Genomic DNA, 27,118 nt, shown 5'->3' on the forward strand with positions numbered 1-27,118 from the left:
ACTTGAGTCTGTGGGCTGATGAATGGCGTATTTAAGTTTCAACATCTGGCCAGGGCGTGTAGCGATGTCGGGGAGAATCACTCCCCAGAGGGAGAAGAAAATAAATGCCAGGAGGGTGGGAGGAGATGGACAGCAGGGCTGCAGAGTAAACCGAGGAAATGAAACAGAGACTTCGAGCCTCAGAACGGAATACAAAAGAAATATCACAAATGAGTCTGGGCTGCTCGTCCAACAAGAATGAATTAACAACATGCACCATTAATGGTACAGTGAGCCAGGAAAGCACAGGACCATTAGAATGCACAGTGAAAGTCAGTGGCTCATTAAAACACCATTGAACTGCCTTGGAATTGAAACAAGGTAGTACGTCTACATTGTGAGTTTCTTGGGAGAATGCGAGACAGTTTCTGCTGATTATTTTAAAGTTGAGCCAGGTCAACAAACAACACAAAAACAAAACATGGAAGTAACCAAGCTGGATCCAAGCAGTTACAACAATAACTGCTCATTAAACTCACACATAATTTACCTCACAATCTATGAAATGTGATCCATAATCCCACGTTTAGCCTGCTTTACTCATTTTCTTTTAGTACACTGATCAGCTTTGAGATTTTAGACTAATGGTTATACAAATTAAGGAATTTAGGAAATTAGATTAGATAAGACTATTTATTTCACAAATGCCCTATTTTTTAATTTGACACTGTTGAAAACAAGTTGTATCTTACATCTAGTTGTATCACACTTCATAAGTCACTGGGAGCTATGGAAATTGAACCTATGAGCTTTCAAGTACAAGACAGCGCACTGAGCTGTAATGATTTTCTTCCTAACACGTTTGCATAACTCTCTTGTAGCCTTTAATCGAACAAATATCAGCTAATAAACCAATTGGTGGATATGAATAATGCAGAGCATAAGGAAATGTGCATCAGCGCACCACTGCGAGGATGGGCATTAGTGCGGGGACGACCCAAGCAGCGAAGTCTTTAAACTAGAGCAGAGAAAATACAGAGACCATGTAGATTATTGGACATTCATCCATCTGAACAAGGCAAAGGGCAAGACGGTGGCACATTCCATTAACACAGTCCCAACCTCAGAAATAAATCAGCTTCTCTGACTAATCCACTGCATTACTAAACCCGAACTGTCAACAAAGCGTCTTTCAGCTCCACTGATTTGCATCGGACGTTTAAAGTGGCTGAGCACATTCGCCTATCAGATCAGGTGAAAAACAACTTTTAATCCTGAACATCACAAAAAAAGCCAGAAGAGGAAATGCTGCATAAAGATCTGTGTGTTTTTCTGTCTTGTTGAGATGGAGCAGATTCATGCACTTTGGTCAAAGAAACAAGAAAAACACCTTCCCCATACACTGCTTCCGTTTTGCAAGTTTGTGAGCTCACAGTTGGATGCATCCGACAGACCTAATGCTCTAAAAAAAGAAAACATATTCATGATACCCAGCTGTGGTGAGAAGCAAGGGGGAAACCCAGAGCAGTTGCCCCACTAGAAGCAAAACCAAGACTTCTTTCTTATTTTCTTTGGCTATTTCAAAAGAACCCAGCTAAGGTGGAATGCCTCCTGGATGGCACATACTGCAGATATTACAGACATTACTCTTAACTCCTTGGTGTCATCCCCAGAAGACTTGGTGGAGGCAACTGAGGAGAGGCAGGCTCGGGCAGCTCTATTCAGATAGCCAGCGGTGTACACACTGTATAGGTTGTCAGTTCATCACAGGACACCAAATGGTCATTTTTTTGGTTTCGTTTTGTTTAAACAGAATTCCAAGTTGGCGTCACAGTTTGGAAAGAGGTCACAGCTACAAGGTCCTGTATGGAAACTGCATGTTCTCCCTATGTCAGACAGCTTCTTCCATCAGGCCATCAGACTGCTGAACACGTCATAGACACCTCAGCTTCACTACTGGAACTTCAACATTATGCACTCCACACTGTATATAAATGCCACTTGTTTTGCACATATTCAACTCTGTATATTTTATATATTTTATTATTATTATTATTATTATTATTTTATTTTATTTTTTTACTATTTAACTTGTAAAAATGTGTATACACACACACACACACACACACACACACACACACACACACACACACACACACACACACACGAAAATATTTAGTATACACATCCAGAAATGCATACACTATTATATATTGTACATATATTTATTAGTTTCAGGTTGGCCATTCTTGTATTTTGCTCGTTTGTGTTGTTGTGTTTGCACATCTCTGTTGCTTGTGGGGCTCGCACACAAGAATTTCACTCGCATGTGCTGTGCCAGTGTGCCTGCACATGTGATGTGACAATAAAAGTGATTTGATTTGATTTGATGTCACTGTGAGCTTCACCCCACACTTCAAAGGTATTCATGGGGTTAGGTTAACTGGTGATTCTGAACTAGCTATTAGTGTTGATCCTGAGGCCGACTGGCAACCTGTCCAGGATGTCCCAAAACTATTGCCCTATAACAGCTGTGATGGGCTCGAGCTCCACTGAAACCACACATTCACATTTAAGAAACCTGGAACACAAATGCAACGTTGCTCGATAACTAAATGATTCTCTGTCTTTGTTCTTTGCTGGAAAGTTTTTAATGATGGCATTGCATTGTTTGACATTCAACTATTTTAACTGAATATAATAATAAAAACCATTTCTAATAATGCCGTGATATACAGTGAAGCTGCCAGAATGTTAAAGAAACACTGTGAGACAGGTTTGGCCATACTGTAGCCACTAGTTTTTAAAATCAATACACAAAATGCTTTAGCACTATAGTCAACACTATATTGTCTATATAGATGACACACTAGTGAAGCAGACCACGTGCATAATAAGTGCCAGGGTAGAAAAGGTATGAAAGTTTTATAAGAATGGCCTAAGAGTTCAGGCTCCATTACCAAGAGGCAACATAAGCATCGATATAATAATGCAGCCCACAAAGTGACTTTGTGGTAATATTTTGAATCATGCCTCATTGCACTTACTGCAAAGCTGGCAGAGTGTGGGTCAGAGTAATGTGACAGTCACAGGCTATAAGTCTCATTTCTGCTGGCAACTGGCAAGTCTACAAACAGGATCCCAAATTAACCTTCAGTCACCTGAAAGGGTAGTGATCAGCCACAAGACCTCACTTAGCACTCACTAAAAAGGGTTTGTGCATAGATCAGACACTACAATAAAATGAGATGTTACTCTATTCATATCCCGTCTTGTGTGTCCATCAGGACACATTCTGGCTCTGGACTCGCTGGACACGAGCTCCAAGCTTCCTAAAAAGGCAGCTGACTGTAGATATGAATAAACAAGGTGTCTGACTGATACGGCTTAGCAAAGGATGCAAAGAACGGCAAGCAGCTGTGGTATTCTCAAGAGACCATTAACGAAGCTTTTCACTTCCTGTGTATTTATAGCAAAGACAAAGAGCAGTTAAAACCACAAGCACTCCACACAAAGTGGGAAAAACAAATTATCATTTTAGGTACAACCGTGTTTTCTGACAGAAAATTAATAACAGAGGGTATGTTTCTCACCCTTTCCCCAAAATATTAACAACAAAATATTATTAGTCTGTCGCATACGCAATACACAGTAGTTCATATTTTAAGCGAGCTACGGCAGCAGTCAAAAACAAATTGTCACGTAATCTCCGAGACAAGTTTCCCAAACTCAAGCTTTAATGAAAACTTGGGTTTTGTTTTGAATTCGCACACCTGAGGGGCCAGTTTTCCTCTGTCAGTTTGCGGTGTTGTGCGCACACATGAGTTGATCACCATGAATACTCTCGAGGTGTTTTAAGTCACGTTCTTGATCAGGAGTGACAGACTTCATCCAGGTAAAACCAGAGGCAATTAAAAGCCATTAAGACAGCAGCCTGGCCTGACGCAGCTTCAGCAACTCAAGGCGGGATGGGAGGAAGTCTGGCAGAAAATTGATTACGGTGAATATGGAGGGCACAGTGACACCGTTACCCAAGGGGGCTTCTACCAACTGGAGATTGTACGTGATGCTGTTATGGACGCCCGTTTCCATGGAGACCTGTCAAATTAAGACAGAAGATCTCCGCTGGGTAATCTATCCGCTTGGTTGTACACAGTCAGTGTGATATGTGCTCTATGGGACCTTACTGTACATTCTAGAAAAGCCCTTTTTTTACAGCTGAAGCTGACAAAGTTTCAGCATACAGACCTTGTGGTTGCGCACTACACTTACATTCCCTACAGATTTGGGGGTGTAGTAGCGAGATGCATGACACTTCAACAACATAGCTCAGAAAAAAAGACATTTAAAAGACTTTTTTTGCTAACTAGACAAAAATAAGACTAGTTTAAACTGCCAATGCAGTTTAAAGATGTACGGTAATTAGGCTATAGTGATCATAGCATCCTCCTAAAAAATGATATCTAGGATATTCAGCTTTTTGCATCTTTAAGTAAATGTCAGAGACACCAATCAGGGTTAATATCGTGATAAGTACGTAGAAAGAATTATGTTCTTATGGCTGGGAGTTTAGTAAAGGTCAATGTATTCCCTGATGTTGAGATGACATTTTAAAAAGATGCCAGAATATCTCATAGTGCATTTATAAACATCACCCATTTCTGCATGCAAAATAAACACTAATAATAAGTTGGCATATGGAGCTCAAACTGTGGCACAAAATGGATCAGGTTATTAGTGTTTAGGGAGGGAAATACATTTACGCGTTTGCCCATATTTGCGGTGCTCACTTGAGCTGTGCTTCAAACAGTCTCAAGTTTGCATTCAAATTGAGGAGTACAAGCTCCCTGTAATAATGTCATGACTATTCATTAAATCAGTAGCAAGTTTATAAAAAAAAAAAAATCCTCCTCAGACCCCCTCTGTCATTCTCCAAGCCTCAAGGGATTCACTGAAGGTTAATTTATTTAAATCTCCCATCCACTCATCTCTATTCCATTAAACTCACTAAGAATCTTTGGTTTGCAGTCTAATCCGCTTTCTGCTGTCAGAGGCCTATGCCCTTTCTGCAATGCAGTCAGTGCATGCGGTTGTTTGCGTGTGCACTCGTGCATGCGTGTGTGTTAACGAGACAACACAGCAGCTGATAAGGTCACGTTAGCTCACACACATACACACACGCTCATGCATGTGGAATGTCCTTTGAGACCGCTGCATAACATTGGTCAAATAAATCTAAAAAGGCGATGAAGTTAAAATGTAGGTTTCTCCCGAGAGACCCGTTCTTTTCTACTGTCCTCGAGGCCACAAAATGTCTAAGCCCTTACCATCTGTTCGCTCCTTTGAAAGACAGGATACTTTAATGCATGTGGGGCATGGCCACATCAAGCCATCAACAATTAGGCTCCACTACTAAGGATATCTTGGCTATGTAGGCAATTGCTGTATCATTACTACGGCGTGGCATGCATTACGACTGGCACTGGCACTCATATGCTAATGACTTTGGAAACGCTCACCCTTTCCTTAAACAGCCGTCAACGCTATTAGCAGTCTGTCGGAAAACCATCCAGCCTATGGTGATGTGTTTTTGTGTTCCAGAGAGCTGAGTAATGAGACGCTCGCTGGCTCCAACACACTTCAACAATGGCACACGTAGAGCTGTTTGAGTTTGGACACTACTGGCTGAAAACGGTCACCTTTAAAGCATACTTGGCTCAACCCGCTATATGGCCATTCTGTGCCGAGGTCACATCAGGAGATTTGGTTTATTTTGTGATCTTAACTTGTGCAGTATGAAGAAGTCTGCCAGATCGCTCTCATTAGCAATGCACACTTTGGTTGGTGTCTGCCACCATGTACAGAGAAGATGAATGCTCCTTAATAGCAAGGATTGACTCATTCCTGCAAAGACTATCCCGTCCGTTCTGAAATCTTTGCTGCTCTATAATTTGTTTCAGACCCGAGTATATATTATACTTGCAAGGGAAAGGATAGAAACAGAGGACAGAGGAGATTTATGATGAGCAGCTGCCAGCGCTGACAAAAGCTTTTAAAAGCCGCAAGATGTGTCCTGCTCTCTAGCTTTTTGCCTTTGATTGCACAAGTCCAACTTTTCTCTTTCAGTAGCCTTTGTCCATGTAAAACTATATCACTTTTGCATATTGGAGGAACTGACCATTATCTAGCCTTATTAATAATTAAAAGCTAAGGAGAAAAGAGAATAAATTAGGCACAGGAAATGGAGACTAGGAAGAAATACCAGAGAAAGAGGTCAGAGTTTATTTTAAAATGAAAATCTAAGTAGTTCTGTCATTAAATTCCTGCATTGTTAATGTTATTGTTTGTCGCAAAGCCCCCGAAGAACCAAAGACCAGAGATCATCTCTCAGACAAAACTCTCTAAAGCTTAGAGACAACCTAGTACTACATCTCTTATTCAAGCTCACTCTCTCATTTGAATCCTTTTCTGCCTCAATTTTCTGTACTTGCTTGCCTTAAGTAAAAGGGTCACTGGAGTATTTACTGCAATAATTTTCAAAGGAAAGTTTTCAGTTTCATTGAATACTGATGTAACCTAAGGCCATCGTGATGGCTTCCATATAGACAGTATTTCTTACAAAGCGGTTATAATTTGTTTCTTGATTAAATGCACTTGGAGAATAGTAATTAATCAAAGGAGATAGAGCCGATGTCTGTAATAATCCATAAAGAAAATGAATAGTGACAAGTTACTGTTTAAAAAAGGCAATACGTTCAAAATACAATGGAAGTTCGGGCCCTGCAGCCAGCAGTACACGAAAATGAGAATCATTAGCCTAAATCAACTTACAACCGTCCTAAAAAATTAGTTTCTTGACTCAGCTGGCGTCACAACTTCAGATTTCTTTGGAAACCATGTTAAGCACGTTTTTGAAAAGCACACCCACACCTCATCAGCACTCTTCAGAACATCCCAGAGGCGGTACTTGGTTTCAAGAAGAGTAGATAAGAAGTCTTATTCCCTTGTGTGTCAATTAATACTTGTAAAAAGTGCTCCACACTTGTTTGTATTGTTTGTCTTGTGCGTGCAGCTTCCCCTCTCTTCCCTCTCTGAAATGACAAAATGAGTGCAACTGAATCGGTGTCCAACTGCATCAGACCCCTGAGTGACAATTCAAGTGAGATCTGTCTAGCTCCAGAACAGCCCATTTTCAAAAGACAATTCTTTGCCTTTGATGCTATTTTGGGATGTAGCTACCGTACAGGTCTGAAGAGGAGAATTACCAGATGGCTACTTGTCATTCTCCAGGAGTCGGAGCTTTAAATGCTGGTCCAGCTTGCTCTCATCCTCAGAGCGGGGACTAATGCTGATCACGATCCAGTAGGACACACATTCTGCCGTTTTATAACCGCTGATTAGAAGCAATAGTAATTTTTACTTTCAGCTGTTACAACTGCCACCAAAAGACATAGCAGTCTGAGTCCTAGTTCAAAAACTCAACAGCTGGGAATTTCTTATTGCAGATCTACTGATCCATGGTATGACATGACATACTGCTAAATGATTTCACTTGCCACACCCCCTATGTAAAGATAATCCAGTAGTAACGATCTGAAAAGCATCTAGTTAAACCATAACCACAATATCACGTTAACGTAATCTGAATTTAAACTATGGCTTACAAGAACTCAAGTTTTATTTTTGTAGCTCTGGGAAACTGTTCCATTTAATATGAATACGGACAAAAATAGTTGTTCTGATCTATGACGGTAGCGACATTACTAAAAATAGGTTTGAAGGTGTCAGAAAAAAAGAAAAGGCAAAGTCATCTGACGATATGTAGAAATAAAAAAGAAAAAGTGTCTTTTTTCCATTTACAAATGACTTCGTGGGAACACTGTGTGAATGTCAGTCCCATTATGCCCATTTTTGTGGTTGTGGTGTCTTGAATCTCCCTGTCATACCAGGCTTTCTGCCTTTGTGTCCCTTCAGTACAGCATGAAACATTTTTTGGGCTTCAAATGTGGTTCAGTGACCTTTTGTACAAACTAATTTGCTGAAAACCGTTAGCAACACTTTGTTGTATAATTTCACTGTAATATTTCGTCACCATTTTGAAAAAAAAATATCTATCTATCTATCGATCGATCGATCGAGAGATTTGAGCCATTCCTCATTTCTTTAGTTTTGCTAAAAAAGGGAAAAAGCTCTAGAGAAACAACACCAAGTTTTGAGGCAAGCTTTCTTGTAACCTCCAGGAACAGTTCTCCAGGATTCCCGAAGGATTGGGGAGGCCAATCCATGACTGACGGCGTTCCATTGTGTGTTCTTCTATTCAGGTATGCTTCTACTTCACTGGCAGTGTGTTTGGGATCATCGTCATGCTGCAAAAATGAAGCCAATTCAATGTTTCTTAGATGGTATTGCATGGAGGATCAAAATCTGATGTACTTTTCTGTGTTCCTAATTCAATCAATCTTGACAAAATCCCCAACACCAGTGGGTGAAATGCAGCTCCAAACCACTGCAGGTCCTCTATGTTTTACAGATAGCCGTGGATGCTTACCGTCTACTTCTCCCTTGAACTTCTCCGTACATTTTAACAGCGATATGCTAAGAATATAACAGAAGTGTTTGGATTCATCGCTCTATAAGACCTGTTATCACCAATTTCAGTCCAAATGTGTAATTTGACATACTTCTGCCCGGTTCTTTTTGTTGCATCCTTCTTGACAGCCACCTTTCCACCGAGGCCATTTCTGATGAGGCTTCAGGGAACTGTGGATTTGTCAACTGAAGAGCCAGACACCTCTGTTCATTCCTGCATCAGGTCTTTGCTGTTTTTTTTTTTCCTATTTCTTAAGGATATGATTTTCAGATACTTTCATCTGCAGTAGAGAAGTCTCTTTTTTTTAAGGTCTGCCACTTCTATGCTCAACTTGTCCAGTTTCTGATTATTTTTTAAGGACACACTACACACCAATGCCAGATAAGCCATTTTTTTGGCTAGTAACTCTTTGGGAATCACCTTGTTGGTGCAAATATACCGTTATATAGTCGTTAAGCTGTTTATCTGACATTTTCCATTGACTGGATGGGAACAAATTATCAGTTTTTTCCTGGTAGAAAAAAAATTCTTCTGAAAAATGGTCTCAAAATGAGTGAAAAAAAACAAAACAAGGTGTGTGTTTTGTTTGCCAACAATATTACAGATTCAAAGTCAACACCAGGATTCACAGCAGAGCAAATACATAAATAAATAAAATGCTATGATACTGCACATTTAAGTCATCCGCACAGTCTGGAATTTTTGTGCTGTTTTATCCTTACTCAGTACAGACGTTCTAACATTTGGAGCTGTGAATGCAAAAATAACCAAAACAGTATTTAGTCACACATGAGAGTGCTAATGGACCCTGTGGCAGAAAATGTCAGCACTCATTGTCTGAAGTCTCTTGTTGTTTTGTCACTGGCAAATGCGAGAGAAGGTGTTTGTGGAAAAGAGGGTTTTAGCGTGCCAGAAGGAATTATTCAGTGGAGCAAGAGAAACCTCATTCTGAAATGACCAGGGAACAAGTCAGGGAGAATCTCTTCCAAATGCTGCCACGCTGATATTTGAGGCACAAATAAAGAAAACAGCTGAAGTAGGGCACAAGAGCGCAAAACATCTTTGTTTTAATTTGGGGAGGCTGGGAGCTGTCGGGGTCACAATGGGTTGCACTCAGTCAAGTAAACACCCACTTAGGAACTCTGTGAGTTATTTGATTTATTCAAATGCCTTGGGTTTCCACTGATGCATGCTAAAGATAAGCTCTGACTCATTTAAAAAGAGAGAAACACTGTGACAAAGGCCAAAGTGAATCATCTTTTTAATGTGACCCCTGGTGCAAACTTCACTAACAAAATATGCCACCGCAGGAAGAATAGTAAGCATAAAGTTTTGTTGGAGATGGCAAGAGTACACCATTAGCTAGTGTTTTTCAGAAAGGATGTATACACCCTTTTATAAAAATGCTGGAAATAAGATAGATGATGGAATAAAGCCAATTTTACAGTAGTAACAGGTTTAATGTTGACGGCACTGCTAAATACTCAGCTGATGAGGACACTTTGTTGCCATCTGTCTTTACAAGAGGGGGGTAAATGTGTCACTTTGGCCAGCTGTAGCTGAGTGATAGTGGATGGCAGGCAAACTATTTGTATTACCAAGCCAGTTTGAGCAAAATCCACAATAATCCATAATGTTGGTATTTTAGCTACTAAACAATTTCTCAGGTTACTGGGCAGTTTTTGAATGTAGGGATTTGTCATTCACAACTTGAGATATGCTTATTCCTTAGGACTCCACATACCCCATAAATTACATTATTATCATGAACTTGATTACCATAAACCTTATAGTAATCAAGTTTAAATAGTGACACAACAGTCTATAGATCTCTAGGCTACAGAAGAAACTGTGTTGCTACCCACTGATGCTTGATCGGAGCTTTACTTTGTCAGATGTTTCTACTCATTGCTCATCTCCCTGGCCAACAAGTGGCTGGCATCTTTGCGCACAAGCCAAAACTTCTTTAAGAAATATTCCTTAAGTAGTTGTTGTAAAAACTGCCTGTAAATAAACCATGCTATCTGTTCATTTTCTCCCCAAGAGTATCAGCTCACCTTCCTTTCATGCACTTTGCAAATATAAAAACTTCACAACAAGTAAATCCTGTATTCTATGTAATTTAAGTTTACCAATGGAGAAAAAAATGAGAAAAAACTATTGAGAGTATCAGCTTCAAAAAGTCTGCTTCATAAACTGTTCATTGCCAAAAACATGTATACATGATTCAGTTACAGTGAGCTGTCTGCCACACTTTTTTCTTTCATATGTTGAGTCAGTCGCTCTGATTTTTCTAACAGTACTTATGGGAAATGTGTAAACAATGCAGCTGAGGTCCATGCTCCGTCACACTCACCAGTCACTTTATGAGCTGCAACTGAGAAATCTGGAGGAATCAAAGGCTCTGCTTTGTTTGGACTTTGTCATCATTTTTTTTAAAACTGTCAAAACAGACGTTGTAAATGTGGATTATAAGCATGATTGTTCACCATCTTAAACACCATGTACTTTCTTAATTTCTAATGCGAAACAAATAAATAAGATTTCATTGAAAATTTCAAATGAAAAACAAATACATTGTAGTTAGGCCCAGACTATGGGTGTGTTTTTGCTCTAAAGCTTGGCTTACCAGGATAATCGCCTATGCCTGCCGGCTTGCAGCCTCCACCATAAACTGCCGGGGGCATCACAGTCCTTGGCAGCAGCAGATTTGCATGCCTCGGAGACCTGCACAGCAGCTACAGGGCGAGCAATGGCGACCCAAAGCCAACAATCAACTGACACCTTGTTCATGGACAACCAAAAGCAGACCAGGTGACAAGCTGCAAGCCAATCAATCAATCAGCTTTATTTGCCACATGCAGGTCGCCCTGCAGTGGAATGGACCCGCCCCCCGACCTTACACACACAACACAGACATCACATGGGGATACAGGTCGGAGATCGGTAACATTACAGAAAACCACTGAAATGTGCACGACAATGGGAAAGTACAAAGTACACCACTGACAGTCATTCTACAGGTTAATTACAGTAACTTTTCAGACTTTTACTTCTTATAGATGCCTTTGGCCAACAGGAGCTTTCGTCCCCTGATGTTAACTCAAGCTAAACTGCGAGTAGACGACAGTTCAGATTAATTAGTTTTATTCAGGTCCTCTTATACTATATTGCACTATATTTCACAAGTGTACCAAATAAGGTAGGTGGGAGTCTCTGCTCCACACAGACACAAACTTCCATGGCTCATCTCTAATTTCTCTTCTAATTCTGACCTAGTGCAGGAGGTGATTCATAAAAATGTTTCACAGCAGCCTTTAGAGCCTGGATAGCCTTCTGCTGACCTCTGAAGTCAGCTGTACATTCCCAGCTGTTTGCACATTCAAACCATCTCTCAGGGACCAGCTTGCTTTCGATAATTTGACGGATAAACTGAATGACAATATTGCAAATATCCTCCCAGTATTTTTCCTTTTTTGCAGTGGCTGAGCCTCCCTAATGAATAATACAGATATGGGACAGGAAATGACATTGCAGACAGTAAAAGCGATAGCCATAGAGGAAATCAGGCAAAGGCAATTAGGGGTTTATAGATCACATTTATGCAACTATAGATGAGGCAACGAAGCCTAACAGAGAGCCTGTCAACCACTATAATGAATAAAGCTTCCCACTTCCATCTAAAACATACAGTGCATCCATTAACAAATCTAATACACTGAACATGTGCCTTAGATTATGTTAATGACAGTTAAAGTTACATAAAATAAAGCAGAAAACCCCTCCCCCTCAACTGGGAGACTTGATTTTAGCATTCATGCATATGTTATTTTGACATGTACCAACATCTGGCAAAAGCAGATCAAGGCACCTTGCCACACCTCAAAACTGCTCTGGAACAGCCTGCAGAAAAGCCCAAGGCACTGACCTCTTCTCCAAGTTCCCCAGATCCCAATCTGATTAAGCATCCACGGGTTGCGGCGGAACAAGCCTGATCCACTGGGACCTCACCCAGGAAGGATCCTCTGGGTGCCTGAGCTGCTTTAGTGGCACAAAGCGGACTGAAAGAGTATTTAGCAGGTGGTTTAAATTTGTGATTAATACCTTTATTTTCATCAAAGATAAACTTGCCAGGCTGCCACAGAACATTACTCGTGTGCTGTGCAGAATGCATTATCATTGAAATAGAAGAGGAGAAGCCTGATTTTAACTGGAGTGATTCAGTGATTTCAGACTTTCAATCAATTGCAATCTCCTTCTCGATCAATAGAGGACTCGTGTAAGTGAAGAAGCAGTTGCACGGTTCTGTCTACACCCAGTACTGCATTTTATTTTCTTTCCATCTCTGATGCTTTTCTGTGTAATTCATGAATTATACATATTTGACACCAAGATGAACCCAAGTAGCTTTCTTCTCAATACATTCAATATGGCATTGATGTAAAATCAATGTATTATCAATCAATCATATTAATAGGGCTGGGTTGTAGTTCTAATTCCATGCAGGCACAACTGTTTCTTTTTCTGCTTTTCTTTTAATTCAAAGTCACACGAACAACAATGTCTATCTTGGGATAAATATTTATCTGCCATGATGAGGAAGGTACTTTTCATCATACAAAATAATAGCCATACACTTAGACTATTACACTTTAACCCAATCAGAATTTTTATACACGGCACTACATGCACGGGATTTGAAGTAAATGGGTTCGATAGGTTTGTTTAGTTTATAAACAGGGCTGCTGAGAAGGATGTCAAACAAGAGATTACTGAGGGGAAATTAGCATTGCTTGTTTTTAATGTGGAACATTAAATTACCTCAGGCATTCAAACAGGTGCAGCCTAAACTTATTGGGAAGAAGGCTCTAGATTTTAAAACTTGAATAGTAAATGGATTTTAGGGGATAGACAAGATAATCTACTTATGCACCAATGATTTGTGGAAGAATTACAGACAGATTAGCAAAGACTTTTCATTATATAGAACCTGTCTTAGTGAAACCCCAACATGGACAGACCTCTAAATACCTCAAAGCCTCCTAATATCAACACCGTCCCAGAGCAGCCGTCCCAGAGCTATTTCTGGATTCTGATGGACTAGAGCTGAACTCTGTCTGCATAAGAACCAGTTCCATACCATTGGTCTGAATTCCTCAGAGGTCCACGCTAAGCATTAATAAATGCTGGCACTGAGAGACTTTAAGAAATATAATGATTTCAATGATATGTTATCATCTCACGGCACCTTGCGCTTCTCAATAAAGGTGATTTTCAGCAGGCTGCATTTTGTTGCCTGCTTTACATCTGTGAAAGGCAATTATCCCCAAGTCCGTGTTGCATTTGGCAACTACTAAAGATAACTTAAAAGTAGCGCATATGGTTTTATCAGGTCACTCCAGAATACACTGATGGCATCTGGAGTTTGCAGATGCATGATGAAGCCATCAATCTTCAACAGTGACTGACCAGCAACCGCAAGAGACACACAGCTTCTTTATTCCTGTCCTCTAGGTTCCCAATGATTTTTTCCCCTGTCCTGTCGGAGTCATGTAATGAATAGTGAAACTGACTCCCATCCAGCGGGAATCCCACAGGAATCCCATAATGCACAGGATCTCCCCCCCAAAAATGTCAGCTTCTAATCTCCATACTGTTCTGTTTACCTTTAAGCAGCTCCTGGGGATTAAGTTCTCTGCTAGATCCACATTAATGAGAATTTGTGTGACACGTCACTCATACAGAGAAGCCCACTTCACCAGCGCTCCCCACCTTGTTCTCGCCCATGAATCCCCAATTCAAAATTAATTTGCAGTTAGAAAGGCATTTTCTCGAGTGCTGCTGAGGAGGCGTCTCTATCAGCCTGTTCTTTTGGTGGTGGTGTTAGCTAATGAGGGCCTGGTCAGGAAGCCAAAGCTGACAGCTCGGCTCTTTAAAAGCCTTTGTCAAAATATTGCTTCAGGGGAGACTTGAGCAGCTAGTTGCCCACAGGAACACTTCCACCATGGGCATAGCTCTTATTTCCTCACAGCTCTGTTTACCTGCAGGCTACATGTCCACCTCCTGTGCATCACAGGGCATACTCAGTCCAACATTTGTCAATAACAGGAAGTGAATACAGATTAAATGTGGAAATATCCAGGGACACAGAGACCAGCACTAAGTTAAATCTAAGTAATGAATGAAATAAAATTAAAGAAGTTTAAAAAAATGTTTTCCAATTCAGATTTTCAGTTTGTTTATCTTGTGCGCCTGCATGGCGACGCATGTATCTGAGTCATAGAAAAAATGTGTCACCTAATTACGACCATGAATAAACAAACAGAAATTAATATGACGTCAAGCTGGGAAACAAATTTGCTCTCACAACATACACAAAACCACCACAGCCTTTAAAGACAATGCTCAGTAATATTTTAAATAGCTTTTACTGTGAACAAAAACTAAGATCAAAATCCATAAATATTTCTTTCTTAACTGATCGGCTATAGCCATCTTCAGTAACCAGACCTATTTGTGTTCACAACAACACATAAATGAGCAACACTAGTGCACTGGTAACACACCAATCTCATATACATGACTTACTTAAAATGCATATTAACCCGTAGCTGAAAATAGTCCAAGAAATGCATTACTTCTGAGTGATACTTGCTTCTCCCATCTCTGCTTTTTATTAGACTTTTAATTTATTGACAGTTAGAAATGCTGATACTGATCCATTTATCACTCCTTGTGTGGTGCTAATGAAAAGAATCAGAGTAAAGTAAGTAGAAGTTGCAGTTAAAGAAAGAAGAAACTAACTGAAATAAACAGAACAGTTGGGATAAAGTTATCAAAATTTGCACCTAAATTGAAACTAAATACTAGCCCTAATACTATAGTACAGTAAATAAATAAATACTTTGACTTTGTACAAGTATTATTTCCTTCTTCGGTTGCAGATAAATATTTCAGAATCACTGCATTACCATCAAGATGTGGACAACATCTTGTCATATGGTGAGTTACTCTGATTCTCTCCCCTGGGAAGAACCAACTGGCTTGAGGCTGAGTGCCACAGTGAAGTCACAAACCATAGCTTTTAACATGTGCAATAAACTATAAATAAACTTTAAGCACTCCACTCATGATCCATATAATATGTGGGTAAAACAAACAACACTGATAAAGTCTGACACCAAAGATGAAGGAGAAGTCTTGGCTGAAAATATCCCCGTCTATGCCATGCTGCCACACTATCATTTGTCATTAGATGTCTGGACAGATACCAAGTCTCGATATCCTCGTCCACCAAAGCGATGACACCATGGCCAAGCTCTGAATAAAGAAACATGGAGTAAGTTGAGCAAACAAGATGAATCCCTTCCATTAACAGAAGGACTGTGGGCACTCCTGCCATTCCACCATTAATTATCTGGTCTTATGGGAAGATTAGGGTAGAGAAACTAAGCCAGCAGCCAGACTCCACTGAGTGGGCCTCCCCTGTTTAATTACCAAAATGGCACAAACAAATGAAGCCCCATAGATCTTGCAAGAGGATAGCACTGGAGGCTATGATTTGGCTGAGCCTGGCTCCACTCCTGTGTTTTCTTTGTTCTCTTCTGACTCTCTTTGTGCCATCTATCCATCCATCACTCATCAGAGCATGCAGACTGGAGACTGTAGTTGCACTGTTATTAATGGCTAAAATGATGACAGAGGAAAAAAGGAGAGAATACGGTGTGACAAGCGAGAGGGGGCAATGACAGACTATTTAAAACTATAAGAAAAATGTGCAAGTCGTTACCGAACTTCAGTTCCATCACGAAAATACTAAACAGTGGTCTTGCTCTTAGCAGACCCTCCTCACCCTTATACTTAAGAGCCCAAGAAATAATTAAACCTATTCCTAGACTCTAAACTTTGATCATTAGAAATTTTCACTGAACTTTTCTCAGTCTGGGACTAGGTTTAATCCACGCCTGTGAAACTTGTGGTATATATTTTACGCTTTATACACCTTTTTATTATTGTAGTATCCGTTAAGGTCAGCTGAAACTCTGGGTCAAGATCCAGAACATAATTTGTCTTCTTACTCTTGACAGACGCATTACATGAACTGACCTTTTCTTCAAGTATGGAATAAAACTTCAGTTCATTGGACAAAAATGACAAATTTTGCATTTTTTTATTTTTATTACTTCTTTGCATTTAATTAACAATATATTGTTACAGTAACAAATAGTGAATAGAATTATTTGCTACATCCTCACACATAGTGACTTAATAGTCATTTTATTTCCATTCTGTAAATCTTCAATCTCTGAATGCAAACGCAAATAGGCGATTGACACGCTGTGCTCTCGATTCCAACAGTACACATTTCGATACAGACAGAGCAAACACACCAACAAAGCGCCCAAGTATGTGTGCGCAGTCACGCATTCAGCTGTCCTCACCATTCTTAGTGCTGACAACTTCATTCCAGCAGTGATTTGAAAGTGCAATTGTGTGTCGACTGGCAAGTAAAGATGAGCGCCGTGTCTCAAAGTTCCCGCAAACAATATTTTCTGTTTCTATGCAACAGAGTGTGACAAGCATGACAGTTTGCAACAGTGAAATAACCACAAAATAATGTGAAATTCTGAGTAGGAATAGTAAAGGAGAGTCAAAACATTAAAGTTAATGTAGCCCTGTCTGCAATTATTCGGGCTTGCAGTATAAAGAAAAAGTGTACTGTAATAAAAAATGGTTAAACTATAAATAGTTGATAAAACGTTTAAAAATCATATGCTTTGGTACAAATGTATTTCATTTACAGTTAAGAGTCCAATAAGTAAAAGGGTTTCATGATTTAGAGTTCATTTTCTGTGCACACTAAATATGTTGGGGTGTAACCTAAGTTTATTTACCCATCTAGTGTCAGTTATCTCAATATGGTATTGTCATTGGTTGTTGTGCTGACGAGCCAGTCAATGTCACTCTTCTCTGTTATGGGGGCGGGAAAAGTGGTAAGGTTTGTGTGAATCTGTGGGAGCGGACACAGAAGCTAAGTCCGAAGAGAGAGATGTCGTAAGGCAAACGTGGTGTGGATTTTGCATCTAAGTGTGTCATTGAGGTCGACTACCCGTGGTCCTGATAGTACTTATTTGTGATCTGCAAGAGGTAAATGAGACTGTGTGCCTTGACATTTGTACTGTAACTATTCGTTATAGTGATATAATATCGTGATATGTGATGCTAACTAGCGACTTGCTAATTAGCGCAACTTACCGCGTTATGTGCTGTGATACCATGCTGTATGTCTAGCTCTGTGATTTTCAGCAAAGCATGCTAATGCTAAATCGTTATGTGATAGCATTTGGTATTGTAGCTCAAGTGTTTTAATGTGTTTAGAAGCCGAGGGACGCTCTGAAAGGAGAGAGGTTTCTGCCCGGATGGACCCTGCTGTTTCCTCGCCCCTGACTGTTGTTTTCTCACCCCTGGCTGTTTCCTCGCCCCTGACTGTTTTCTTACCCCTGACTGTCTTCACTACTGGTGAACTAACTGCCCGTTTCTGATTGCCCCACTAACAAACTCATTGGACTCGTGAGTACTAACTGGAACTAAAGTGCACGTATTTTGTTTATGGCTCAGTTTGAGTGAAGCGGCCATCAGTTTTAGGCCTCACCGCACCCGAACTTCGAATCAGGCCTGCAACAAGCACCGTGCTACAGGTGTAGTGTGGACAGGTTAAAGTGTGTGTGTGTGTGGGCCCACTGTTACAAATTTGGTTTAATTTGAGTAAGTGTGTAGTTAATCAAAGTTATTATCAAAGGTTGAAATTCATCCATTTTAAAGGTGTGAGCTGTTGTAACTGAAATAACAGTTGGCACCTAAGAAAGAGGTATTTTGTTTTGATAAATCTTTCATTGAAAACCCACGTAGTCACTTTTACAGTAATTTTGTTTGTTTATTTTAATTCAATTCATTTTATAAGAGTAACTGTTTATTTTATTCATTTCTTTTTGTCTAAATAAATACCCGGTGAGGGATTTAATTTGTGTAAAATACAGTTGTGGTGGTCCTTATTAGTTAAATTAGAGGGTATCAGTTATCATTATTAGTAGCACTACGAACCCAGGCCCAGTCTCATTGTACTATATACTCTAGCTTTACCATAGCTACGTGGGACCTGGGTTACATTAACATGTCACTAACACAAAATATACTTTAGTACTAATGTACTTACAAAAGTAAGCGTTTTTTAACTGTATCATCCTTCAGAGATTAGACTTCAACACTTTTCCTTAATTAACTAGAGCCGGACAAGTTTTTCTACACTGCAGAATTACTGTCATTATATTACATTCTGAACAGTCCAATCAAGATTAGACTGAAGTGAGGGACTTGACAAGCTCTTCTGCATAATGTATGACTCCTGCATGTACAATTCAAGAAGGTACTACGTGGGCGCTCTGGACAAAACTAGATACAGTATGAAATCAAAGCCAGAGACTTTTACTGTTTCATGCTTTTGCTTTTTAGGACTTTACATTCTTTAAATCTGGAAAAATCAATCCATTAAGGTAGCACATCACAATCAACTCATAAGGATGCAAAAATCTTTCTGAGGGGACTCAATCGAAAGATAGATTGTTGGTTACGTTGACAATGTTTTCCATTATCATCTTCCTCAGTCTAACCAGTGATTGCTTGGAGCGACATAATCACTCCCGACATCTCCCAGTGACACCTACTTGTGACTGATTCAAGTTCATCTGATGACACATCTTCGACATTTCTTTATCAAACTAAAACGCTCCATTGGACTTCAACAGGGAAATTTATCATTCTGCTGTCGGCAAATTCTTCCTGTATAGGCAGTTCAGGCTTATACTCAAAACACATGCTGTTGATTTATTGACATGACATACTAGACATTTCAAAATACAATACATCAAAATGCTTTAAAAAAAAAAAAAAGACGCAGTGATAAATTGCACAAACTCCTGCTAAATAATTAGAAGCAGAGTGATCCACTGCAGTGTACATAAGGAGTCATTTCTACTTCAAGTAATTATGGGCTTGCACATAAGATTATAAATATTCTTAGCCTGGAGTTGTTTCTTGAAAAATGCAGTGAGCTCAGGAGAAAGCCATCTTTTCACCATAGCCTACAGGATATTCTTCCCCTTTTGATACCTTAGAGAACGGGTAACCTAATACCTAATATCCAGGAGGTTACAATAAGCCCAGAAAATGCTGCGGGACCCCTGGTTTGCCTGGTGATGGTGCTAAGCTGAGCTGCACTGAGCCTCAACGAGTTACCCTTGGAGCCTGGTCCAATTTTCTCTCAGTGCAGCTTCGGTCCACAGACCACACTAACAAGCTAAAGCTTCAACGCTCGTCAAAAAGGGAAGCATTTGGGTGCTCACTAGAGGCCAGAAAAAATACAGGCTATCGGTGCAACCCTCAAGATGGACACAATAATTAATCTTCATATCGATCCACCTCTTCAACTTCTGTTGGGACAGGCACAGAAAGCATGACTGAGAACCTGCTGTATGTTTTAGCTTTCTGAGAGGAAGGCAGGGAAAAGATTCTTCTTAGCTATTCCTCACACCCAGTTTCAAACATATACACACACTTTATCATCAGCCACCCTGTTGCATTAGATACATTTGACTTTGCCTTCAAGGAAAGCAAAACGAAAAAGGAGGAGAAGCTGATGTTTGAAGAAATAAAGCACAACGAGGGGCAGGATAAAAGGAAAATACTACAAGAAGGCAGTAAGAAGGACAATTTCAATCAAAGAAAACGGGACACAAAGAAGCCATGAATCATATTTTGGTCCATTTCAATAAGCTATATAAAAAGCTATAATATTTAACAGGATTTCTTTTGGAAGAGCTGTTTTAGGAGCCACCCTGAAGCGAGGTTCAGATGGTCATCCATTCACCACCTTCTTGTTCCTACCAAGCCTCCTCTGACAAACTGCCTACCAGCTTCTGACATATGAGCCATAAAGTCCAATGCCACCATAAACCTAGAGCCATGGTGATTTGTGAATTCAATTACCTCTCTGTCTGTAATGGCTGTATTCAGTGCCCTGCTGTTAAGTCAGCTGTTGTCAGCATATGTCCGAAAGGTCACAGCTTCCACTTCGAACACCACTAAGCATCTAGGAATGATTATGTTAATTAATTTTTGAATTTACATCAGCAAACAACGCTATATGAACTGTGCAAAGCCAAAAAGAGAAACAACTATCGATTTCTGGGACTGACAGAAAACAATCAACAAGTATTTAAAGATGTGTAGACATATCAAGCTACATTTCCTTAAAGCCAACATATTCCTGCTTTTGGATATTCCTTAAAAGTCTTTATCAACATTTGAATCAAATAAAAATTGTCCATCAAGCATCAATGAAGACACTGGTATCGACTTCTTTCATGTCTTAAATGTCTGACTGAAACAGCAGTTTCATGGGCAATCCTGAGGATTTATGACTTCACACAGAAGCTTTTCAGTCCTTGGACCTTTATCTAACAACTCTCACCTCATATCAACACCAATATTGCTCTCAAATCAAGCATTGAAATTGGCAATTTTTCTCCCTTATTAAAAAACCCCTATATTCCAGAGGTAACAGAGATGGGGTATGGCACACAGCAAAGATCTATGCTTACACTTAAAGCTGGCACTGAAAGCAGCTCCAGCTCTCTCCATCTCATCTGGATAGCCAAAACAAAACATACCTTGCTGCAGATGTACCGTATTAATATAAACCATTTTGCTTGGTATGTGCTTCGGTTACACTCCATTTGCTCATTTTTCCAGCATTCACTAAAACGCCTTTCATGAGAAGCATGAAAACTCAAAGAACAGGTGCAGTGGCAATTCACATGGCTCAAGCTGAACTGCTGAGTCCCTTTTTCACATTATCACAAGAATGTTTGTTGACACTTTGCCAGTGTGGTAACGGGTGTAATCTGAGCCTTAACCACACTAGAGGTGCTTTCTTAAATCGGGCTAATGAACAGCAGCAATGTCACTGTGTTTTTACAGAAAACGAGAATGATGTTGGAGTGAGAGATCAAATTTGGGACTCCTTATAGAGGACCTTTGTCCATACTCTGGATTATTTTTCTGTATGTTTGTTTCTTTAACTCTTCAGAAATAACAAGAACTCTACCAGAGTAACGCTGACTCTTTACCTTAACGATATCCTGACCAACTCTGCTTACGTGGATTACATATGCAATGTCATGAGCATTTATTTAACTTATTTAACCTGCAACATGTTGCATCAAATGATAAACTGTTGAGATTTTGGATATTTATTTCCCTAAAAACCAAAGTAAAAGGCCAGTAAAGGGTCTAATTGTGAACTTAATCCATCTATGTGCGCGTCCTGAATTTAACTCACACCAGTCATGTCGCTGACGTTCTTAGGTTCAACCAAATGCTGACCTCAACTGTCATTCCAATGTTCCAAAATAGACGGAGCTATAATTTAAAGAACCCAACTGGAAACTAAACCACATTCCTGGGTATAAAAAAAAGAAAAAAGAAAGAAATATATTACACTGGTGTTGTATCATCCTGCCATAAATGCTGACCTTTCATAAAAAAGAAAAAAGCTACAGAACTAATATTGGCCAGTAAGATGTGCTGAGTACAGAAAAAAAAAAAACCCTTGCATTTATCCAGCAGCGGGGGTCTGACTCTAGCCAGACTCAGTGCAGTAAACATGCAAGTACAGGGCTTCCTTTGAGCTCAAGCACCCGACTTTTCAGCTGGTCTAGTTCCATTTCAGATAGGGTTTCCCCCCCTCTCTTCTCTGGTGCTATGAAAAGGTTCTACACAGTGGGGACCTTTGAGTAAGTGTTTGTTGATTCAAAATGGAAAGAAACACCCCAAAGAAAAATTCACCACAGAAATGTCTCTTGCAAATGGAAAATTCCAGGGTTACCCCAAGTCTTTCAACTTGATTTCCACACAGGGTAAAGGCATCATGTAAACATGGCTTAGAATATAAAGTTAGCGAGTCTTTCATAGCCATTCTATCATTCCATAAAAACACAGTTATTACTTGTAGAGCTTCACCAACAAGCAAAATGCCCCTAAAAGACAGAATACAGAGAACCTCGGCTACCCTATTAATAATGCATTCTTGGATCCATTCTGGTACCATTTTGTTTTCAAGCTCCTTCCCCCCCTTAAGCCAATCCTTCTTCCCAAAGTAAGAGCCATATAAATCCAAGCTCTCAGTCTCTATTACAGTAGAGTGATGGCTGCTTTCCAGACAAGCAATCTCTGGACACCCCTGTTCTTTGGTCCAAACTGCTGAACCATGGTCTAAGCTATGGGGGAAATGTTAAACATATCGATGCTGTGAAGGACAGATTTTGGCCAAGAGGGTCAGCTCCTATACAACTGATTCACAGGACAGAAGCAAAAGGGACATAAATACCATACAACTTATTTTAATACATTTTGTCTCCTCCCAAATGAATCCACAGTATATGCAATACATTATTCTTACATTCAAAGAAAAACAAATCCAAATAAAATGGAACTGTGATATAGAAGTTACATTTAGTGGCTTGATTTATCGTACAATTGTAAGGGAGATGATTTATTGTAATACCATCTCTGAAGCAGCAGTGGGCACAATTAACTTCCAGGATGTACAACATTTGTGTCCTACATCCCTCTGGTGATCCATCATGGTATACATTTTGCTACTTTGAAGTATTTTGGGGTTTTTTTTGGCCCTGCTTGATACAGCACAAATACCTTAAAAATAAATACTAAGGATTATTATCCAAGAAGTACCACATTACCAGGTACAACCATTTCAGTCAGAGTTGTCTTTTCTTATCTTCCATTACTATGAAATGATACATCCCAAAAGAGCTATCATTATTTGTCTTGTACCCAAAACGATTTTCCTCATGGACATGTCATGCTAATGACAAGTTCCATGCTAATGTGTAAAATAAATCAGCTTGAAATCCGAGACTCACTAGATGATCACCAGCCCAGGCAGAGCATCAGCCATTTCCAGTCCCTGACCAGTGAGTCAGTGAATCTATATAAACAACTTTTTGTGTATTTGTTAGGATGCTGCTGCCTAATGTTGTAAAGGCTTAACCGGTCAATTATGACTGGTGTGTGCACCTTAGTTCAGCTGTCCCCAACCCACGGACCAAAGACCAGTACCTGTCCGTGAGTTGTTCGGTACTGGTCCTCGAGAGTGAAATTTATGGTTTTCAGGGTATTTCATCTTTATCGTTATTTTGTTATGATTTTATTGTTAACTCTGTTTCTCTGGGTCTTTTCCCGTGTGTTATGAATAAATCATCTTTTTTGGTAGCGGTACTGGTTTTATTTTGTTGTATTTAACCGCAACACCTTAAAATATCCAACAAAATATTGTTGGACATAAACCGGTCCGTGGCGCAAAAAAAGTTGGGGACCGCTACCTTAGTTCACAAAGCTAATGCCGAGGTCCACAAACCAAAGGTTGGCCAATTAGTTCTTATAAGCAACACATATAACATATAAAAGTTAGGAACAATATAAATTTAACTTGAGTTACGTTGTCTGTTATTAATCACCGTTCCATATCTGCCATGTTTAAATCTCTTGGAATTTATCTTTCAGTGCATAATCTTTTGACCAGACCTTTGTTAATCCTACTGCTTTCTTCCCCCTTTATGCAGGCCATGTCAGTTCAAATAGTATTGGTTTGAAGGGTCTGAACTGATTCGGCACAAGTGAAAGTGTGTTTACATTTAAGAGCGAGCCATTGTGAAATATGGGTGCACATGAACATTATTTGAGTGACAGGATCCAATCTCTTTGTTAAATTTTGGCTTAGCCTACCAAAACTCCCATGGGATTGCAAATTACACAGAATTTTTGAACCACTGCAGAAGACGTAAGTGTTCAGTATAGGTTTTTTGAGAGAAGTCATGAAAATGTAGAAAAGTTGTACAGCATCTCCCTGGTGAACAGAATAATCCAGCTTCTTCAAACCACTACTCTCTTGTCTTCTGCTCAAAGGGACTGTCAGCTGGGTTTAAATCAGCAGCACTGCAGCCACAATCCCATCTCACAAACTTTAAATGTAGAATAAGTCTGATGGCTCACTTCATCTTTCATGTAGCTCCTGAACTTGCTGTTGCAAAGTCCTTACCTCCAATTTCAAGGTTCTCTGCGTGGCTGCTTATCTTGAAAGTGATTAGTAATGAAGAGCTCTGTCGGTGATAGCATTGGAGCCCCCGAGTTGGTTGCCTTCAGGCTGCCAAGCTCTCTTAGCTACTCAATACCAGATGGCAGGTTGAACTGCGGCTGCTGCCAACATTGCTGATCCTCACAGGAAACTTCCACAAGCTAATATACATTTCTTTAACCTGAACAGATTTTTAGCTTCACTTTAGCACTTCTGTTGTAATTCAGAGGCTGAACACTTAGACTAAGTTAAGTAGGATTCCTGGAGGGCACATACAAGTGAGCATTAGACACAGGAATTAGCAACATTCATTACACTACAGTAGGCTGCTACAGAGATTTAGGACCAGCAGTGAGGCGAACAATCAAGCCACCACACCAACAGCCTTAAACATCAGACTAACAGATGGTGCAGGAGTGATAGCACCGAATGAAAGGAAATAACTTGACAAAAGTAGCCAACCACCTTGTAAAAGGTGATATACATCATTTTCCTATTGGGAGCTTTGTAATGTGTTTCTAATGAATGGCTCTTGTTGTTTCAAGACAGAAAGTTAAGGATGAAACACTGTTATCCACAAATAAGGTTTATGGAAAACTTCTATGCATTTCTGCACTCTAAAACTTACCAATTAGTTTTAGTTATCAGTTGTCACAAGTAGCAGTATAACCCCAGGAAACAACAGCTGTTTAGAAAAACACCTAGGGTTAGTTAGGTCTCTCTAGATCATCCATATTTTTCACTCTTTAGATAAATGCAACAACGCCATCTACTAGTATTGGTAAATGGGAATCTTTGGGGGAGGAAAAAGTAGGCGCTTTTATAGATCTGTAAGCCAAACACATGACTACGTTTAGGGAGAGAAGGATTTAAACAGCTAGTGCAGCTGCATTTCTTGTAGTGTACTAAGGGAACATCAGGACATCCTTTAAGAGAAAACCCTTGAAATTCTGGCTGAAAATGAAACCAGTTGTTTCACTTTGACATGAGCATATCAAGGTCAAAATTCTGCACACACTTTTTTTTGGCCATAATGACAAAACACACACTACCATAATCTCACTGGTCAAAATCTAATAGCAGCCCCTGGCAAAATTTGAACAGTACAAATATTAAAAACTTACTGATAATTCTGTGAGGTAAAATGGTAACATTTCTCTCTATATATAAAAAGCCAGAATTCTAAACTATAAAGTTGCCAGCTTTACTTTTATTTATTCGATTTTTGACTGGATGCACACTACAGTGATACAGAGTACATGAAGTAGATAATACTGGATCCCAGTGAGGTTTTTCACCCAGTTCTACAAAATCCATAGATTCTTACCAATGAGTTAAAATGTTTTAGCCATATTAATAATGCCAGTACAAGCAGCACTACCCAGACTAGCTAGATTTGCCCAACAGACACCACCAAACACTTTACCAAAGCTTCTGAAGTGGAACTCACACTTTTTGAGTGCACAGCTCTCCTCATCAGTAATATGAAGAGCTTCCTACCTGTCTGTCAGTGCAACTCGGAGCAGTCAGGTGACAGAAGTCCAATGGGCCGGCTGAGTCAGGAAATGACTCTCTGAGATTATCGCATGAGTGGATGAAACTGAAGCCAATTGCTTTTCCATTTTAAACTGATATGCTCGTGATTGCCACAAACACTTCTTTCTGTGACACAAAGATTAATAAACTAGCAGGTCTCCAGTCAGCTGGCTTACTTTTCCAGGCCCAGCACACCTTAAATATAACAACAGAGTTTCTTAATAGTCCTGTGTAGTTATTATGGTATTTATCTTAGTTTCCCTTTTTTCACTTATAAGGCATGCGATTTGACTTTGAATTGCTAAGGCACAGAGAGAGCATCCTATGTGATGTCTACGTTTTAACTTACTAAACACAGAGCAATTTATGACGAGACCAAGTAAATTCCTGCTTAGTCAGGCTGTCACTGAAGTCGTTTTATTCACTATATCAAACATTTCCCAATCGTATAAGTCATATTTTTTCTTTTTCCCCGTCTTTTGTCACATTTTTCTCTCCGTCAGCCAGCACTGCTATAAGAGCTCCACTTAGAAACTGCAAATTGTCATGCAGCAACCAATTAAAATTTAAGAGTTTCCAAAGTTGCTAAATCTCCTGGCATTATACAGCAGTCCACTTTGTATTCAGTCTTAATTTGTTCTGCAGCACTATCATCCAATGCCAAAGAGCTGAAATATTTAAGCTGCTTCTCAAGCACTCTATGTACAACCTATAAATCCGGTCTCTCTGACAGATCTAGGGAGCAAAGTGCCTCCCCTCCCTCACGCCATTAAAGGCAATCTAAAGATGCTCTGCCAGTTGAT

The 27,118-nt window shown here is 39.7% G+C and overlaps 1 protein-coding gene and 1 long non-coding RNA gene across 11 annotated transcripts in view; one reads left to right on the forward strand and one right to left on the reverse strand.

Annotated features, from left to right (window-relative positions):
- Positions 1-27,118, reverse strand: part of enox2 (ecto-NOX disulfide-thiol exchanger 2) — a 183,889-nt gene that overhangs the window by 97,146 nt on the left and 59,625 nt on the right. The window contains exon 1 of one of the 10 annotated variants that reach the window (XM_085429060.1): positions 11,199-11,302. The exons of the other annotated variants lie outside the window; for them this stretch is intronic. Within the exon in view, the coding sequence (XP_085285186.1) occupies positions 11,199-11,256 (58 nt within the window). The 5' untranslated portion in view covers positions 11,257-11,302. Of the gene's footprint in view, positions 1-11,198; positions 11,303-27,118 lie in introns of those variants that run through there. 10 annotated transcript variants of the gene reach the window in all.
- On the forward strand, positions 17,582-18,127 carry LOC146677977 (uncharacterized). Its single transcript, XR_014914543.1, has 2 exons — positions 17,582-17,716; positions 17,948-18,127. It is a non-coding gene; the product is annotated as an uncharacterized LOC146677977 (long non-coding RNA).

The sequence above is a fragment of the Rhamphochromis longiceps genome, linkage group LG2 (genome assembly GCF_057381845.1).
Source record: "Rhamphochromis longiceps isolate RC_006_pf linkage group LG2, R_longiceps_female_GT1.1, whole genome shotgun sequence".
NCBI classification, from domain to species: Eukaryota; Metazoa; Chordata; class Actinopteri; order Cichliformes; family Cichlidae; genus Rhamphochromis; species Rhamphochromis longiceps.